This window comes from Mytilus trossulus, chromosome 11 (genome assembly GCF_036588685.1).
Source record: "Mytilus trossulus isolate FHL-02 chromosome 11, PNRI_Mtr1.1.1.hap1, whole genome shotgun sequence".
NCBI classification, from domain to species: domain Eukaryota; kingdom Metazoa; phylum Mollusca; class Bivalvia; order Mytilida; family Mytilidae; genus Mytilus; species Mytilus trossulus.
Window position 1 is genome coordinate 61,166,010 of NC_086383.1, and position 21,198 is coordinate 61,187,207.

Consider the following 21,198-nt stretch of genomic DNA (forward strand, 5'->3'; position numbering starts at 1 on the left):
TGTATCCAAAATTAATATTACTTGAATGCATTCTTGTTAACACAAAACTATGAATAATGTGCCTGGTCTTCACATTTCAAAAAATTGTTTCAATATAAAATGTATATTACGTTGCATCTGCATCTAAATGCAGAAAATAAATAAGAAAAAAATTGTCAAAAAACCACATGTTACATTTCTCATTAACAAACTAAAACGTTTTGTTGATGCAGCAGCATGTGCATCTGATTCACTGAAGTGTTTTTAGATCCTTGTCAGAAGGTGCAATCCAATAAAGAGGAAATTACAATAGCCGTCAAAGTAGTCCATTAGTCAAGTGTCCACACTTAAGTCTGGGACAAATATAAGTACAATATAAGTACGACAATTAGATAATCAAAGAACATCTCAAGTAAAATCCATAATCTGGGTCTTTTTGTAATCTTTTTATTCATAATTTTGTTTGATGCAATAATGAATTGTTTGATCAAAAGTGTCATTTTGATCTATACAGACAGACATAAGCCTAAAGGAATTATTGCTACTATCATAAACCTACACAAGTACTTATATAGTGTCCGACTTCCATAGTAAAAGTGTCATTTTGATCTATACAGACAAACATAAGCCTATAGGAATTATTGCTACTATTATAAACCTACACAAGTACTTATATAGTGTCCGACTTCCATAGTAAAAGTGCAATAGGAAACCGAATTATCATTTCAAATATCAAATAAATGTCACAATGTAACTCCCATTAAACTGTGTAGTTCAACTGATTTTATTTTAATGTTAAACATATTTAAAAAATAATTTAAACTAAGAATAATTAATTTTACATAGATGAAAAGGAATTTAAAAAAAAAAGAAGCTATTTTGCACAAGTTTGCAAATGAATTAAGTCTTTGCAATTCAATTATTTCGAAAAATTCATTCTCATACTCTAACTGAATGTTTTTCTAAAAAATACCGGGAAAATAATCAGATTAGTGAGTGGACTAATGATTCCATGAAACTGCAATACACCTTAGACCAAGACTAACTTAATTTCAAATCAATGTGAATCAACGTTGCTGAATACCTGCAAGTAAACTTTTAATATGAGTTTTATAGGTAATATTGATGGCAGATACTGATATCCTGGAAATATAAGGATTTTCAATCAAATCTTACAACTCATCAAATCATCAAATGCCAAATTTCCAATCATTGTCATATGAAGAATAATGGAAATACACATTTTATTTGAATTTAATGATCAATGTACTAGTAGTGTTTTTGTGGGTATATATTCTAAGGTTTTTCTTTTTTCTAAGTAGCGAAAACCATGTGAAAATACAGTTTGCACTGTTATCCATTGGTCTGATGTCCAAACTATGTTTAATAAAACACATCTATAGGAAAACTTTGGAATTTGGAATAGAAGTTGGAAAAAATTTGGTGCTGACATTACCATTATACTCATGGCCATGCTATAAAGACGAATACAAAATGTGTAAAAGTAATTTCCTCCAAAAACAAATGGTCATCCTAATTTAAACTCCAATACATGGTTTATGTTTACAAATTGTGACTTAGATGGAGATTTAGTGTCTCATTGGCACTGACATACCACATCTTCTTACATCTGAGTGTTCTGTTTTTTTCATTTGTTTCAATTTACAACATTTTATAATGTAAGTTATATATGTAATATTTTGAACATGATATAGAAAATATGTAACAAGTTTTAAAGAAACCATTTAAAAACTGATCAGAACATTTTTACACCAGGATGAAATCATATAAAAAACTAATTTAGAATTCTATAAGGAGGCTTTTAATACTTCATATAATCGCTATAAACTGCTTTTAAAACATTTTTCTTGTACAATTTCACAGGATGGTAGGCTGACCTTAAATTATAAGTAATTTTATGTATTGATTACCCTATAATTTTAACAGTTTGAACAAAAATAATGTTTTTTTTCTAATTCTATATCCATTTATAGGTCCATTAATTAAATCTGTTACAAGTATACATGAAACACTTCCACTGAATTTAATACATTTTAAAGTGTATATTAAGTCTTATAAAATGAATAGATTAATTGGGGTAAAATTTAAAGCATCAACTTTTTACAAAGTAAAATTTCTGACCCAAATATATAATCTTATTGTTATGGGGCAACTCTTAACTTTCTAGCACTTTCTCCACTCTCTGTGGTACAAAACAACTTTCTAGCACTTTCTCCACTCTCTGTGGTACAAAACAACAAAGTTATCTATACAGTGCCACAGTTATTGTAGAATAAATAAATTTTGTGTATTTACTGTCTTCTGATTGGTTAAAATTATTAGTTTTATTTTCAATGTTGGCAATTTTAATGGCGACACACCCACTCTGACGTTGTGTATTCATACGCCAACATGTGTGTACGTTGTTATTGTCAAGATAAATAATATAAAAAGTTCTTTGAGCCTTATTTTTGATAGAAATTTATTTATAATGAATGGCAATAATTTATTTTGATTTTATTGAACCATAAAACTAATTTTTGACTCTTCACATTTTACATAATTCGCTTCGCGGATTATTCAATGTGAAGAGTCAAAAATTAGTTTTATGGTTCAATAAATTCAAAATAAATAAAAGCCATTCATTAAAGAAGAGATTTATAGGAGGATAATGAAAGGAAAGTTTTTACTGAAAGATACATGCAGATGATGGGCTACTCTTCTTAAATCTTTGTGAAAGGGTCTTAACAGATTCACTTCATAATTTTGTAAGTGGAAAGAGTAAAACATATCTACCACTTGCACAACGTGGAATGAAGACAATGCATATTTTTTATGCCAATATTTATACTTGGGCTGAAATCTTCAGCTTTGCAACCACTTGTTATTTAATAAATACCTCAATGGATGATTTATTAAAGAATGTGGTACTGGTGTTTTTTTAGTGGAAGAGACAATTTAACATAAGCAAGGCGTTGATTCAGCCACCTTTTGAAGGAGGTGTGGGGGGCTTCAACACATGCATGTCATATAAAAGAGACGGGGGGGGGGGGGGGTCCAACTTTTTGTTCCTTAATTACAAAAACAAGTGGGGATTCAAACCCCAGAACACCCCAATGCATAGCTCCCATGTGCTTGCTGTTAAACTGTCTTCAGGAAACCATGCATATTTTTAAAGAAAAGTTGCACTATTTCACAAATAAACTAAAATAGAATTTGACTTTTTGTCAGTGATGCACTTAATATCAAATTGTGAGCTGTTTTTTATTCAGGGCCATGAATCCAATTTACTTCCTTTCCCTTGGTTAAAATTCAAGCCTCATTTTAATTTTTATCTCCTGCACAAATATTATTCTCCAGGTGTGGAAGTCATTTACCAAGTTATGCAATGTGTTTAGCTTGCATTTCAAAGTCAATTACCTGAAAGTTGCAATAATAAACACAGCATGTGTTCACACTTTAAAATCTTCACTGTAGTCTGAACATGGAAGTCATTTATCTCAAGTACTTGGCTTTGATAATGTAAATAGTTATAGGAGATCAGAATTCTTCTTCTAAATAAAGGACAGGTGTTTAAATGTATTTAAATTAAAGTACAGCTGACCTTTCTGACTACCATGTAAGTAGTTAGTCTTTATATGGACCGTGCCCTTATGAGGATCAGCAAACATTTAAAAACTCTTGACGAAATATATGTTGCCTTATCATGCAACTATTTCTAATTACTTAGCTTCCCTTTCTTTATTAACTGCTTTTATTATACTGATGTGTCTTGGTTTTTGGTTATTCAGTTTAAAAATCATAATTCATTTTTACTGAAGTTGTCCCTTATATAAGTGTAAGAACTAGCTGACCATTTATGGAGCAGGATCTGCTTTCCCTTCTGGAGCACCTGAGATCACCCCCAGTTTTTAGTAGGGTTTGTGTTGCTTAGTCTTTAGTTTTCAATGTTGTGTCTTATGTAATACATGTAGTATTATTTGTTGCATTGTCCTTTTCTTTTTTAGCCATGGGGATGTCAGTTTATCTTATTTTTTTGCCTAAGCGAGGTCAGTTTATTTTCAATCTATGAGTTTAAATGTTCCTTTGGTATCTTTCCAACCTTCTTTATGGACATTCTTTTTGTATATTTTATGCCCTTTCTAGCTTGTTGCTTTGCTTTATTATTGCTGACAATGTTCTTTGTAGGAGATGATTCTCATTTGACATATTCTTATCAATTTATGTATATTATTCCACCTGCCAAATCCTTCATTAAAATAAGTTGGTTAACATCTAGTATATAATGTATTACAGCCCTGAAAAAAATATACACTTTTCAATTTCTCAAAAAATCAAATTAATATTATGAAAAAACTAATTTTTTCACTGACAATGTAAAGAATTTTTACCATGTCAAATTGTTTAATTTTTTTCCATAAACAATAAAATAATTTAAAAAAAAACACAGCCATAATAAATTTTCTTTTTATTTCCGATAAATCTCTTTATTTTGAGAAGATTTATAAAAATATACAGCTGGTTATATCATTAGGTATTCAGATTGATCACTGATTTCTGCTGATGATGGGCTAATTGAATGTAAAGATTTACTTGGCATCTCATCAAAGAGAATTGTTATAGTATAAAGTCATCATTTGACTTTACAAACACTTAAAATTAAACTGCCAAATGATTAATTACAGCTAAATGCTTCAATATTTTCTCTACAGAAAAACTGCCTGCTATTTTAACCATGGTCTTTTAAAACTCTGTGTCTGGGACCAGGCTGCTAAAAATTTATTACACTAGCATTACATCATTTATAGAATTTTTCAGATTAAAATGTTGGGTTTTGATGGGCTATGCAGTGGTGGATCCAGGGGGAGGGTTTTTGGGGTTCGAACCCCCACTTTTTTTGGGCGATCAATGCGTTTGAATGGGGACATATAGTTGGAACAACCCCCCCCCCCTTTATCCTGGGTTGGGACCCCCCCCCCCTTTATCAAATGAATGGATACGCCACTGGCATGTCAGTTTGAATATCCCTCTTAGTATTTTTTGCCCCTCCTTGGTATATTGCAAAATAATTTGATTTTAAATCTACTTATCAAAGGAGTAGGTACAGTAAGACCCTATTTTGGCCCCAAAATATAGCAGTTTTACAAAATTGTTAAAATGTAAACTTTTAGTTATTTATTGGACAGTAGAATGCTTTTGCTACATAAATATTGGCTCTTTTTGACAATACAATGCACATATAAAGGGTACTAAAACCTTTAAGCCATGCATGCTTATTTACTGAAATCTTCACAATTCTTAGCATTTTAGTTAAATTTTAGACGGTTTTCGTGTAAAACAAAAGTGGCCACATCCATGTTCATCCTTAATATAGAAATGTAAGTTGTATTTTATGATAATACATAACATATATTAAGGTTGAGGATGAACACAGATGTGGCCACTTTCATTTTTGACAAAAACCATCTGAAAAGTGACATTTTTGGCATATTTGGTAGATTTTTCATATTTGAGTTTGAATCGTATTGTTTTTAATAACTAAATCAGTTAAAATCTTTCACATTGACTAATTGATTCAAATGAAATAGACACTTAAATGTTTAAAAAGTGGTCAAAATCTTTCATCAGATGAACCTGAAATTTGAGACCAAAATCGGTCCTTATCAAACCTACTCCTTTAGTGCCCATCAAATAGAAGCTAATATTTGTGATGATACAAAAATTATTTGTTTGTGCATCAAATCATATACATGTATTTTGGCAGGCTGCACGTTTTAAATCTTAAATTCTTTATCAACTGTCTCAGGAGCAGAGAAATATTGTAATACACTTGATGCAGTGGTGGAGTATAATATTCATCCATTTACAATACTTATAAATTAATGTTAAAATTCATTTATCATATTAAGTATATGACATAATCATTTGTATTTTGGGAAGTCTCAGTGTGCGATACTATATCTTAACTAATCATTATGTACAAAATCCATTTCTTTCATAATAAATTACATAATTCCTATATTTTTGTTCAATCTGTACCTGTTACAGATATCACCGTTATTTTAATTAAAGGTGACTCTTTGTAGTAAATTATCAGATGATTAGCAAGGTACCAGGAACTTATATAATAAAGCAGACATTTTAAAAATACGACTATTTCCTGAAATTAAGAAATAATTGAGCTGTTAAAACAATTATTTCTATAATCTGTTAAGTCGTGAGACAAAAATTGTTTTAGACATGAAATCATCTGAGATCACTTCCTGGATTATTGCTTTTGAGTTTTTAACTACTCCAAGTATTGTATATGCATGAATGTTGAGTTACATAATATTGAATTAACTTTTTTTAGCCTATTTTTAACAGTTGTTTCTTTTTACATGTAATCTAAAGGAACCTTAAAATATTTATAACCTTACAACCTTCCAGTAAATAATCAGCCGATTAAGGAAGATTAATTAAATCATCACAATTCTACAGTCAATGTGTGTGGCTCTTAGACAAGGGTTACAACTGCCAATTAAAAAAAAAAAAAAACTGTCTGGCTTTCCCATGTTTCTTTCTTAATATACTTGTAAATTCAGAATGATTGTTCACATTTATTGATGAGAATTTTGAATAGACAAAAATGTGAAATTAATTATTGCAATTTCAGACAAAAAGGTGCATAACAGAGACCAGGGTACCAGTATCAAAGATCAGAATGTGAGTTCTTATTATTGATTGATTGATTTTTGGTTGCTTCACGTCCAGTGGCAAATGTTTCATGCATATTCAGGACGAGAACAAGTTCACAATAAATACTATAGGTAGGTCTTGAAATAATAGAGGCCATCTGGGATGATTGTCGGGGAAATTTGGACTGCCACTGGAAGATGAGGGTATATTGGATAGGGACAGTAATTTTGCCTTGCAACTTATAACATTATATCAGCTGTACTATAATCTAATCATAGCATCTCAAAATCACATTTAAAAAGATACAAGAGAAAAATAAAGGCAACAGTAGTATACCGCTGTTCAAAACTCATAAATCCATGGACAAAAAACAAAATCGGGGCAACAAACCAAAACTGAGGGAAACGCATTAAATATAACAACGACACAACACCGAAACGCAACAGCACACCGAAACGGACCAAGCAACAGACAATACACCACGAGAATAACAAATATAACATCAAAACCAAATACATGAATATGGGATAGACAAGAGAAAACAGAAACGAACAATATTATAACAATGGCCATCTTCCTGACTTGGTACAGGACACTTTTAAAGGGGAATAAAAGTGGTGGGTTGAACCTGGTTTTAAGGCATGCCAAACCTCGCACTTTAATGGCACAGTTAAATATAACATAGAAATGAAAACAAAAAATTACAGGACTACAATACAAATAAAAATCAGAACATATTAGACAAAGAAAAGCATGATTAATAGATAACAAAAAGCATCAGGTTTAAAATTCAATACGCCAAAAACGCGTCTAGTCCACACGAGAATCACCAGTGACGAAAAAAATACAAAATTGTACAGCACTGAAGATCAAAAGTTGAAAAGGTTTTGCCAAATACGGCATTGTTTGTATGCCCAGGATAAGAACATTCATATTATATAAAACAATTCACACTATTGCAAACAGTAAATTTTAACAAATGAATATGAAAGAGATATACATAATGAAACTGAAGTAAAAACTAATTACAGAAAACTAAACCCGAATACATAACGCCCAGATATACAAGATCGAAAGTGAAAAAAGTACAAAGTTGTACAGCACTGAAGATCAACACACAATTAAAATCAACCAGACAATCTTCATATTCATGGATTACAAATATGAGGAGATACTTTCAAATATTTAATTGAACAACTACACCGAGCAGACATTTATTGAATTACGAATATACTTATCAAACATTTATCAAACTTCAAAAGTTTTAATTATGACATAAACTGAAATTCTTCATAATAGTCTGCAGTTAAATTATATGACAGCTAAAATGAACATCAATATAGTCACATCATATTAGCTTTCGTCTGCATTTCATTTTTTCTGGGAGCTATTAAACCTTTAAAAAGATATTAAACCTTAAATATCTTTTTAACTGACAACAAGCTGGGATGATAAAAGCTTTATTACCTCTTTAACTGCCAACATGAAAACTTCTCTTACAAATAAATCAACCTCATGTGGGTAGAACCTTTTGTTCAAAAAGTGCACATGACCTTCAATAATGCAAAAAGTTTACTCATTTTTTTTTTGTGTGAGAAAAGAGTTTATTCAGCAATTTCCTCTTTCCTGCTGTCTGTCCTCATTTATTCCACAGCTAGTATGTAAAAGAAAGCAACATCAAATGTTGATATGGTCCAGCATACCAGTTTCATAATATACATTCATGTACTCAGGATTCATTATTTTTCTTGTGATATCAATTTTTGGTTGATTTTGGGGGAATCAATGAATCCTCGATTCTATAATGTTCAACTAGTACAAATTTTTGGTATGCCTAATGTAAGTGTATGACAAATCAACCTTAACCAAACATCCCCAAAAATGTTTCCTCTGGTCATTTTAAACTATATTCCACGAAAAAACAAATGGATCACCTAACACTAAATTTTGGGGACTATATATAGTCATGAAATGAACTATATTTTTACATTTGCAATACTTGTACTACTGGAGTTAATCTTCAATGTAACAAACAAGTAATAGTTGTCCCTAAAAGTTTCTTTCAGAGCTGAATTCCTGCAGGAACTTTTACCAGTACGCAAAACAAACCAAAGAGTATTTTACAAACCTGTAACACTGTGTTTACAATTTTATCAATAGAAGAGAAGTATGTCTCCCATAGGAACTGTGTTTGTTGTTTCAGCGCCAGAATCTCAGGAACAGACAAGGATCGCACAATGGATGGAACCTGAAAAATATGTAAAACAATTTAATAATTTTGCTATATATATATATGGAAGTGTTTAACGATCTTGACTGGCTATTCATATGACTTCAGAATATATCAGTGTAAAATTGAGTTATTTGCCTTAGATATCTGTAAGATAGAAGTTTAATAACTCTCAATTTTTCACTGATATATAATGGAGATAAATCTTTTTCACTGATATGAAAGAAAAAGAACTCTTAGTTTTTCACTGATATGTGTAAGAAAGATAACTCTAAGTTTTTCACTGATATATGTAAGAAAGATAACTCTAAGTTTTTCATTGATATCTAAGGAGAATAACACTTAGTTTTTCACTGATAACTATATCTCACTATCTCAATGAAGAGCAATGTACATGAATAAAAACTTTTAAAGGTTACAATACTGCCAATCTAAACATCATCTAAAAACAAATGTTTCTCAGTGTGCAAGACTTTGATTATTAGCTCAACCACCCAAAGTTCTGATTAGAACTGCTCTGAGTCAAAAATACAACTGGTATTGACAGGAAAATTTCTCAGAGGTTTGCTTTGCTTATTTCAAGATTGTATAATATGTGCTTTAATCATCGTATTCATGCAAATCACAATATTTGTGTGATGTTATTGTCTTTTTTCTTTTTAATTTTTAAGAAATATTAAAATAAGAAAGTGTTTGTTATTGAGACTGAACTTTCCACCAGAGACCTAATGACGAAAAAAATAACTATAAGTCATTGTAATGCCTTCAACAATGAGCAAAACCCATACTGCATAACAAGCTATGCTTACTGTAAACTGTCCAAATATTGACTATCAAAAGACACTGTGAGTGAGCTGCCCATGGCTCTGCAGGTGTCAGTATAATAACAAACACTTAGACAGTAGATAGAATAGTGAATTTGTGTAAGGAGTTACAATTTATAAAAGTTATTAGGAATAGGAATGCAGCTTATGGTCTTAAATTACATATATAAATTTATTCTTCCATACATTTTTTTGAAAAAGTTCAAAATTTACATTATCATTTATCTTCTGAGATGGGACATACCTGTGGTTTAACCTTCCATCAACTTAAAGTACTGTATAAATAATATACTTGAACCACCCCCAACTTTTAACTACAGGTAATTAAACTTAATCAAAGGTAAATGCTACAATTGACCATCCATATAATTGGTCAAATTTAAAGGTTAAGAACTTAGACTATTGTACAAGTAGACCAAATCATTAAATTAATTATCAAAACTAAACTAGGGGTTTTACTGACAGAATGGAATGTATTCAAAGTAAGATTAATATACCAAACATGAAAGAATTTTATGTGGAGGCCATTTTGGTGGTTTAACCTTTCAGTCCTTATAACAAAAGATCAAAATGAAAAAATCTTATTAGATGAAATCAAAAAGTAATATAAATGTAAATGCACCTACTAATTATTAGTAAAAAAAATAATTCATGTTATTAACATTTCTGAACCAAATTCTAAGATTTTCTTGAGCTATACTTCATTTTTTTTAAATCATAAAAAAAATTAATAAAAAAATTAGCAAACATGAAAGAATCTAATGTGTAGGCCATTTTGGTGGTTTAACCTTTCAGTCCTTAAATATAACAAAAGATAAAATATGAAAATTAGCCTTTAAGGAAATAATGAAGAAGAATTGACTTAAGGGTGTACCAAACACCTTGACTAAAATGACCTTAAACAATGAAATTCAAAATTATATGAATGCAGACAGTGGCGGATCCAGGGGGAGGGTTCAGGGGTTTTAAAACCCCTTTTTAAAATGCATTTGAGTGGGGACTTATAGTTGGAACCCCCCCCCCCTCCCCCCCAACCCCCAACCCTTAGATATGAGTTGGTTTTTTTTATCAAAGCATTGTGAAAAGTTTTATGACATTTGGTTGTGGTAAACTTAAGTTAGAGAACATAAAACGAAAAATTCAGCATTTTCCATTTCAATATATATATATAAACAGGAAAAGCTCTGGTAAAAGTAAGGCCAACAAATTTTAAACTAATGAAATCTATGTTTTGTGGTAAAAAAAACATTGTGTGTTGACAGTGCATAACATTCATAATGTCTGGTTGATGCAAACTTCAGTTAGAGAATGGAAACGAGAACAGAGAAGAAAAAAATTAGACATTTTTCCATTTGCTACCCTGAGATCTATATCTGTGATATTCTGTATATGTTTCATAATATTTGGTTGCGGAAAACTAGTTATGAGAACGGAAACAATTTCGCGATGTACAGATGATAGGATGTTTGAACGTTGGGAAATCTGAATAAATTAACACGTTTTATCTTTAGTACATGAGTCTAGGTCTCAGTATAAGTCATACAAATACTAAATTCGACTAATTTTTTGTCGATTCATCATCATCTATGTCTGACCTACATGTAGTATAAGTCCTATACTTATCTACTTAATGTGACGATATTTGAATGTCAAAGTCTACCTGTTTCTAAAGCCTAATACTTAAATACCTACAAAGTCGTGGGGTTATAAAATAAGTGTATAAGTGTCCGGTCAAAATGACATGTTCCCATGAGTATAATGTCACCAGTCTCTCCACAGCGGTGTCTGACCCTTGACTCAAGGACCTGTTCAAGTAGTATTATAAAGGACACACTGCTCCTTGTGATAACATAAAGAAGACAAATAATCCAATTTATATCATTGATGGGTGCTTAAATTATACAACCCTCAACCAGCTACTTTTAAAAGGTATAAAGTATTATACATGCACTTGATGACTCAAAAATTGTCTTGTGCCACATTTCAAGTGATGACTAATTGGTAACTTATCCTTAATTTCAATACCAGCAGTTTTAAGAGCTTGTTTATAGTCTAGTTTCTGTCTGAGAGTATTAATGTATAATGATTTTAATAAATCAATATAAAAAAGAAGATGTGGTATGATTGCCAATGAGACAACTATCCACAAAAGACCAAAATGACACAAACATTAACAACTATAGGTCACTGTACGGCCTTCAACAATGAGAAAAGCTTCTTTCTATCTTTTATAGATAGTTTTCAAGATAACCAACAAAAACAAAGAAATTGTTAAATATCTTTTTAAGGCAATAAATGGTGACCTTGCCTAGACTCTAGTTTCTGTCATGTTGACTTATTTGTTGATCATTTTCAACTTTAACAAAATTTTAACAAAGTTACTGAGATGTTACAGAAATGACAATTCTAAGGACAGCAACCAAATGGCACATTGAAAACAAATCATATCTATATAGGTAAACAAACTGTCACCCATATACTCCTGACAAGTTAGGATTAAAATCTATCAAAATATAACATTCCTTAATGGACAAAAAACACTCTAAGATATTTGTAAACTGTCACATCTGAAGATTGCAGAATTCCAACATGTGTTAGTGTAAAAACTTAAGCTTTCAAATAATATGTCCTTCTAAAATGGCCATTAATTTTGATTACTATACAGCCCCCCACAGCAGGATATTAAGCAGGTGTGATCTTCTTAATAATTTATTAGTACAGATCATCCTTCTGGGTTAACAGTATGACAAAGTACAGGTGTTAAGTACACAGGTATGTCACTTTATCAATCAGTATCTAAATTTACAAAATACTCTCAAGAAGTACAATTGTATAGTGACTGATTTATGGTAGAATCCTCCCAAGCTCTGCCCCCCTTTTTGTTCATTTATAGAGCTACATTTAATATGGTTAAAAAAGTAATGCAGACTTTTTACATGTTCCACACCAAACATTGTTTAGTTTTGGGCACCCCCTCCTATTTTCAAAATATTAGATCCTCATCAGAACCCCCCCCCCCTAAAAAAAATCTATGTTTTTCAGTCGTCCATCTATTTATTCTAATGTTGTACAGTTAAAAGGATATTTTTCTAAACATTTTTTATGTGATGTTCTAAAGAGACAAAAAACATTCCTTCATGTTGATAACAGTCATCAATGCCCTCATTAAACTGTCAAACATGACCTTAGTACAAAAGACCATTTAATTTAATGGTCATCTCAAAATACACAAGTTGATACAAATTAATTGAGATAAATAGTATAAAACTTCAAAGTAGACATCTGTGAGCTTGTTATCTCAGTTAACCTTAAGATTATCATCTCTTTGATTCCACATTATGAGATTCTTTGATAACACATGATGAGAAAGAATGATCTTTTAATTAAGTGTGTAATAAAGATGAACTGCTTAGGTGATAGCATAGGAATTGAAGCCTAAAACTCAAATCAAAAGCCTGGATTATGGGTCCAAAAAAATTGTCTTCAGTAAGAAGATGTGATATGATTGCCGATGAAACAATAATTTTAAGAGGTTGATGTAAAGCACCTTCCATTATTTTAATATATATATAGTCCACAAACTGCTAAAATAAGCATGGTCTCCAGCTGAGCTCAAATCAAAAATGGTATTTGCTGCTTTCGTAATGACAATTTGTAAATCTTTGAATCAATGGTGTATAATATTAATCAAAAGATATAATGATATAATTGCAAAAAATTTAGTATATTCTTCTTGTAAAATCTTTGAACTAGGCAGATTGCAAATTTTGTAAAAATCGTAGAAGACTTCCAATTAATTGCTACCTGTAGTGGCAAATATTTCATGCATATTTATGTAAAAAATTTCAAAATACCAGACTTGAAATTTATACATGTTATAACAACATCACATCGTTTCATTCGAGAAAATTCATTGAAGAAAAGGATGCTTTTTATTATATTTTTTTAAGTCAAAATTTCTAAAAGATTTCCTGAGAATGCGGTTTCACATAGAGATAGACATCACAATTTATAATGTACTTGACACATTGCTAAGGTTTAATGCTATTGTTTTGGTCTGGTGAAAAAATAACATGGGAGAACTGATATGCTTCAATACATTAACATTATCACAATATGCTGATTCTGTAAGAATTCCTCTTTGGTTTTCACCAACAATGATTTAATACTATATCAACACTCCTTTCTAAAATTCATAACCTTTAGCCTTGAAAAATCAACTAGAGGCTCCAAGTGTATTTCATTGAGGCCTTTACTAAAGTCCAAAATTTTAATAATTTTTCATAGAAGATCCAGATTGGCATTAAATGTTCTGCAATGGTGCCTATCCTCACAATATCATGACATATTAAAATTAAAAAAATTTCAAGTCTGTGAAGTCAAAGATTTTCAAGTATGAATAAAATAATTTTGACTAAATCTGGATAACTTCAGAAATTGCATACTTTGAATGTTTTTTATCACCTTTATGGTGCCTATCTTCACAATATCATGACATATTAAAATTAATTTTATTTTCAAATCTGTGGTAAGTCAAAGATTTTCAAGCATGAATAAAATTATTTTGACTTAATCTGGATAACTACAGAAATTGCATATTTTGAATGTTTTTTATCAGCTTTCATGGTTTCCCCTTAAAAGTGGTTCAAAGATAGCTATAGAAGATGGTGATTAATTTCATAGGGAATTTTAAATTTTAAAGGATGCAGCCTACAATTCAATGCTACGGAGCTAAGTACACCATGCATATAACATCTATAGGGAAAATATGGACTTCATATTATCAGGCTTGTCAAGTAAGCTTATTATAAACTGTTTACACAGAGGTATTTTGAGTGATGTAATCATAAACTGTAATGATTGTTTATGCCCTTGCCACCGGAAGAAATGTATCACTATTTAGTCATGCATCTGTGACAAGGGGAGACAAATAACAGATTGCTAAGACAAATAGAGGAAATGCAGATAAATAACTGGTAGCTCTGTCAAGCATCTCATTGTGTCAGTTCAAATCAGCTGCATTACAAAGGAATTATATAAGACTTTGACTTGAGGAAAACCCATTGTGTGCAAAAAAAGGCAAAATCTCAAAATCTGCAGATTAGACCAAGTAAAAATGATTTTCACCTGCCAATTGTTTGATGTTATCCTCAGGGTCAATACTTTTTTTCTTCTTCTCAGACTATTTTTAATGATGCTTTAATAGTCACTCTTACAATTAAGTTAATTTCATAAAAAAAAGTCTTATTTATCTGCATTCTTTGAGGTAATAGTATCACATACAGATTGGTGTACACTTTTGAAAATATTACCCAGAATGCATAATGGACTCTGAAATGGTGATTGGATAGTATTAGTTAAGAGAAGGCCCCAACTTTCAAGACACAAGAACAAACCACTAACACCCACTAAATCTGCCCTAATTTTTTGCATTCCTCTTTAACTATTTAAAGTTTCTGTGAGAAAGTAAGAGATATATTTGCACATTTTAACTACACCAACAACATGGCCATCTTTATGCAATAGTATCACATGTATCTGTGCACCAGACTAGATAATACAGATAAAATTATTAACATCACAAAAATGTAGGCTGAGATTTCTAACTATGATAAAACACAGACAAACCGAGTGCTCGCCATTTTATTGTTTTGGAGGCTTTACTCATATTATATTTAAAGTTTGGGGGATAGGATACATAAGAGTAAAAATAATTAGCATCACAAAAAAGTAGACTGAGATTTCTAACTATGATAAAACACAGACAACTAAATGCTAACCATTTTATTGTTTTGGAGGCTTCACTCATATTATATTTAAAGTTTGGGGGAAAGCATACATAAGAGTTAAAATAATTAGCGTCACCAAAAAGTAGGCTGTGATTCCTAACTATGATAAAACACAGACAAACTGAGTGCTCGCCATTTTATTGTTTCGGAGGCTTCACTAATATCATATTTAAAGTTTGGGGGAGAGAATACATAAGAGTTAAAATAATTAGCATCACAAAAATGTAGGCTGTGATTTCTAACTATGATAAAACACAGACAAACTAAATGCTAACCATTTTATTGTTTTGGAGGCTTCACTCATATCATATTTAAAGTTTGGGGGATAGGATACATAAGAGTTAAAACAATTAGCATCACCAAAATGTAGGCTGTGATTTCTAACTAGATGATAAAACACAGACAAATTAAGCTCTCACCAATTAATTGTTTTGGAGGCTTCACTCATATTATATTTAAGGTTTGGGGGATAGGATACATAAGAGTTAAAATAATTAGCATCACCAAAAACTAGACTGAGATTTCTAACTATGATAAAACACAGACAAACCGAGTGCATACCATTTTATTGTTTCGGAGGCTTCACTCATATTATATTTAAAGTTTGGGGGATAATATACATAAGAGTTAAAATAATTAGCATCACCAAAATGTAGGCTGTGATTTCTAACTAGATGATAAAACACAGACAAATTAAGCTCTCACCAATTAATTGTTTTGGAGGCTTCACTCATATTATATTTAAGGTTTGGGGGATAGGATACATAAGAGTTAAAATAATTAGCATCACCAAAAACTAGGCTGAGATTTCTAACTATGATAAAACACATACAAACTAAATGCTAACCATTTTATTGTTTTGGAGGCTTCACTCATATTATATTTAAGGTTTGGGGGATAGGATACATAAGAGTTAAAATAATTAGCATCACCAAAAACTAGGCTGAGATTTCTAACTATGATAAAACACATACAAACTAAATGCTAACCATTTTATTGTTTCAGAGGCTTCACTCATATTATATTTAAAGTTTGGGGGTAGGATACATAAGAGTTAAAATAATAAGCATCACTAAAAAGTAGGCTGTGATTTCTAACTATGATAAAACACATACAAACTAAATGCTAACCATTTTATTGTTTTGGAAGCTTCACTCATATTATATCTAAAGTTTGGGGGTAGGATACATAAGAGTTAAAATAATTAGCATCACTAAAAAGTAGGCTGTGATTTCTAACATTTTATTGTTTTGGATGCTAAGTTTGGGGGACAAAATAATACTAAGAGTTAAAATCATTAGCAATTCAATTCAATTCAATTCAAATATTTATTGTCATATAAACTCTTAACAATAGGTTTGTGACAAATTATATAAACATACACAAAATAGATTTCACAAACAAAACTAAAAGAAAGCATATCCCATAAAATGTAAAAAGTAAAAAAGCTAAACAATCTATCTATATATATATATAATTAGCATCACAAAAATGTAGGCTCGGAGATTTCTAACTATGATAAAACACAGACAAACTAAATACTTAGCTATTTTATTGTTTTGGAGGCTTCACATTTAATCATTTATCATATTATTATATATTTAACATGTTTAAAGTTTGGGAGAGATTTACCATCTGGTAGATATAATTGATCATTATGATATAACAGGTATAAACTTTACATTCTTTTTTAAGTATTACTTTATCTGTATAACCTTGGCAATTTGTTTGCCTTTACTTTATTTTCTCTGATTTAATGATTCAGCTATAAGTTGAACACAAAGCAAATGCTATGAAATTTAGGAAATGACCATGACCAAAAAATTCATAAATAAATGTGTTGTATAAATATTAAAGATGTGGCATGATTGCCAACAGGTCAACTGTCCATAAGAGACCATATATAATGGCATAGAAATTAATAACTTGGATGTTATCTGTTCTTTGGTTGGGTTATTGTCTTTATGACATATTTCCCATTTCCTAAAGTTAAGAACGACCTTCAACACTGAGCAAAACCAGTACCACATGGTCAGCTATTAAAATATTGGAACATTAATGTTTCTTGGTCCACTGAAAAATGGAAAGGGTTAAATAGAAATGTCTACACAGTCAAAACCTTGAGACTATACTCTAATATACAACCTATTTAGAGTAAAAGACTGGATTTTCAAAGTCAAACACAATAGTTATACTAATGAATTGAGGGACCAGCAATATCTCAATCCAGACAAGGAACTGATCAGTCATATCAATCCAAGACAAGGTACCAGTAATACCTCCATCTAAACAAGGTAACAGGTAATATCTTAGCCAGACATAAGGTACAATTTGTATCTCATTCCAGACAAGGTACTAATAATATCTCAATCCAAACATGGTACCAGTTATACAAACAGAACACTTTACCAATCTATTAAAATTAGTTAAAACATCAAATTACGCAACCATGTATTCTCTAATGTGCTTTCATTTTAACTGGTTACATAAGCAAACTATTACGTAATAACGAATAAATGAATTTTTGGTAAGTTTGTCCCGTCAGTTCAATTACCTTTCCATGATCAAAGAAGTCAGCGTAGACATACACATCCTGTATCTTGTAAACACATTAAAACGCAACCATTTACTTTTAAAGAAACTACATATTTAATATTATATAAATGTATGCGTGTTTAACCCATTTTGTTTTTTCACTATCAGCGTTTAATGTCATAAAATATCTTATAAATGTTAGAGTTTGAACGATAAAATTTTATCAAACATGCATGTTTATGTCCTAAATTATAATAGGTTTTACCTATATTAGGTTGAAATGTAAGCATTTTTGAGTCACAACATTACCACATACAAACATCTTTTCATCTTTATTAATTATGGCTTCAATATAAAGTCAGGGATTTATACCACCCTGTCAGCACCAACTATTTAAAGTCACAGAGTTTTAAAAAATATAGCAGCGAATGAAACAGCAAAAGATATGAAGCAAGTCAAAAAGATATAAATATATGTATTTTTCAATACAAAATGGTTGTAAGACTACCATTTAGGATAAATAATTTGCATATGGGCCCAAAGTTTTCAGGTATATTTTCTCATATAAAAGTCTACATTATATGTAAAACAGTTAAATAAACATTGTGTTATTGAAATGAGCAAAAATTATATAACTTTTAAGTAAGCAATAAAAGATGCTTGGACACAATTGATATATATTTAGGTAATTTACAGTTATTCTGATCCTTTCAGTGATATTGTTTGCCTTAAATTAGTGGAGATTAAGGCTTTTTCCCCTGGAGAAGAATCCCAATTTGTAAAATAAACTGTTATCACAGAGATATGTCTCGCCTTTTTGTAATTTTGGCATTGAATTGTGCCAATTAATGCTAATACAATTGCAAACCAAATATCAATGACCTACCACAAGTGGATCCCCATAAATTGGCCTAATCACAAACTAATATTGTAATGTAAGCAAATCAATCAAAGTCAATAGACCATGACTGAGGGGGAGGAGCCAAAAAATCTCCATGGCAATGAGATGTGACAATGCTAATACATCTGCATACCAATTATCATTGATGTACCACAAGTGGATCTCCATAAACTGACCTAATCACAAAGTAATACATGTAGAGTAAGCAAACCATTCAAAGTCAATAGACCATGACTGAGGGGGCGGAGCCAAATAATCTCCATGGCAATGAGATGTGGCAATGGTAATACATCTGCATACCAATTATCATTGACCTACCGCTAGTGGTTCCCAATAAAACTGAGCTAATCACAAACTAATACATTGTTGTCGCCGTCGCCGACGCCGGAAACAGCATACCTATGTCTCGCTTTTTGACTCCGTCAAGGCGAGACAAAAAATGGCTTCAAATTATTCTCAAAGAAACAACTTTTTTTCCCCAACAGTGCAGTCTCAGTAACAATTGTACACCAATACAAACTGAAAAACACTCATTTAAACATTTTTCATGCCTAAAATGACTATATGTGCATATTTGAGGGTCTATTTATGTATCAACACTGACAAAATGGGGTCTTATTTTAAAGCAGGGTTTGACTCTTGAAAATGGGTCTGTAAATTGAAGTTTCAGTCAAATTCATGGTCTATTTTAAATTTCCCAATTTGATGAAAATGATGCATATTTTTCCAATAAAAAAGTGTAGAGGTAGTTTTGAAAAAAGCTAAAAATATCACTGCCTCTTTTTGACTTGTAATATGGGTCAAAAGAATGTATGGATAGATTGCTGTATGCTTAATGTCCAGTGGCAAATAAATCCTGCCTGTTTTGGATAATTGTTTTAAAAGAATCTTTACCCTGGTAGTTAGAATTTATCAAATATCACCTCAAAATCTATTTGGAATAAAAATATTATAACTTTCAAAATGATACTCTCTCTTTACAAGTAAAATGATTAAAGCTCATACAAATCTCTTTCTAAAGTACATGGAAATAAAAGTAAATATATTTTACATATTGGCCTATATTTTAAAATTTTAGGTCACTAAGTTAATTGAGATTTAACCTACAGACCAAATCAAACAAGTAAATGATATGCAGAACTTGAAATAAAATATGCCCAGGGACAAAAGTACTATTATTACACAAACTACCTGTTAAATCAAAAATAAGACATGTCAGAAAGAATTCATTGAGTAAGACACATTTTGCAAGTCATTTTAGCATGTTTAGTGCGGTTTCTCATCACAATGTATGTAGTGTTAACTTCTGGTCCACATACAATAAAGGATAATAAACCTTTTATGTTGCTAATGATTTTTTTGTATGAACAAAATGAGATTTTGTGTGACTTATTAGACTTGAAGTACTGATAGACATCTTTAGAGATATTTTTTCTAAGGACATAATGAAATTTTCAAATAAGCATTTAATAGATGCACTATGTCATTAAAATTTAGGTACATGTATATGAAGATTTGTAAAGAAAGCACAATAGCTCTTGTATGGAAGAGACACTCTTATAAATTTTCAAAAAAGTGGAACATACAATAGTGAGATGACAACTGGAAAAACAGTTTCGACCATTATGTATTGCAAGCAAAAATGTATCTATGACTCATGTTTACATGCATGTATCTACTATAAGTCAAGTCAAATGATATTTCATATTTAATCCATAGACTTTGTATGTCTGGACAGAAGGGCTACTTTCAACTTTCAACATTTAAGGTCTTTGAAATTAAATGCACAATACATTCAATAATCCATAAAATTGCCTCCCTTTCTTACTCTTTAATATTCCTCCATCAAAAGACTTTTATGTTAGTGGTCATAAACAAAAGTGAGGTGGGACCCAGTTGTTTAGTTGTTTAGACCATTATACATATATGGCAAGCAACCTGAAGTAGAACACCATTTTAAATTTAATCCTCAGAAGATATATATATACATAGTTTAATTTATGCAAGTCAAAATGTATTTTATATTTATCCTTTAATTGATGAAGACTTATGTCTGGACAAAAGCTACTGCCATCATTCAAAGTCTTCGGAATTAAATGGTCAATATCAGGTCGCCCATTTGTACAATACATTCAATGTTCCATGGGTCAGGGTAATGTGTTCATAAAATTGCCTCCCTACGGTGGACACATTAATCACCCCTTAGATGTTTGCTTAAATTCTATATGAAATAAAATAACTTTACTTTTCATAAAGTTGAAA

General features: G+C 30.8%; 1 protein-coding gene across 1 annotated transcript in view; it reads right to left on the bottom strand.

Moving 5' to 3' along the window:
- LOC134691374 (exostosin-1-like) overlaps window positions 1-21,198 on the bottom strand; it is a 68,284-nt gene that overhangs the window by 25,256 nt on the left and 21,830 nt on the right. The window contains exon 4 of the mRNA XM_063551881.1: window positions 8,786-8,905. Within this exon, the coding sequence (XP_063407951.1) occupies window positions 8,786-8,905 (120 nt within the window). The remainder of the gene's footprint in view (window positions 1-8,785; window positions 8,906-21,198) is intronic.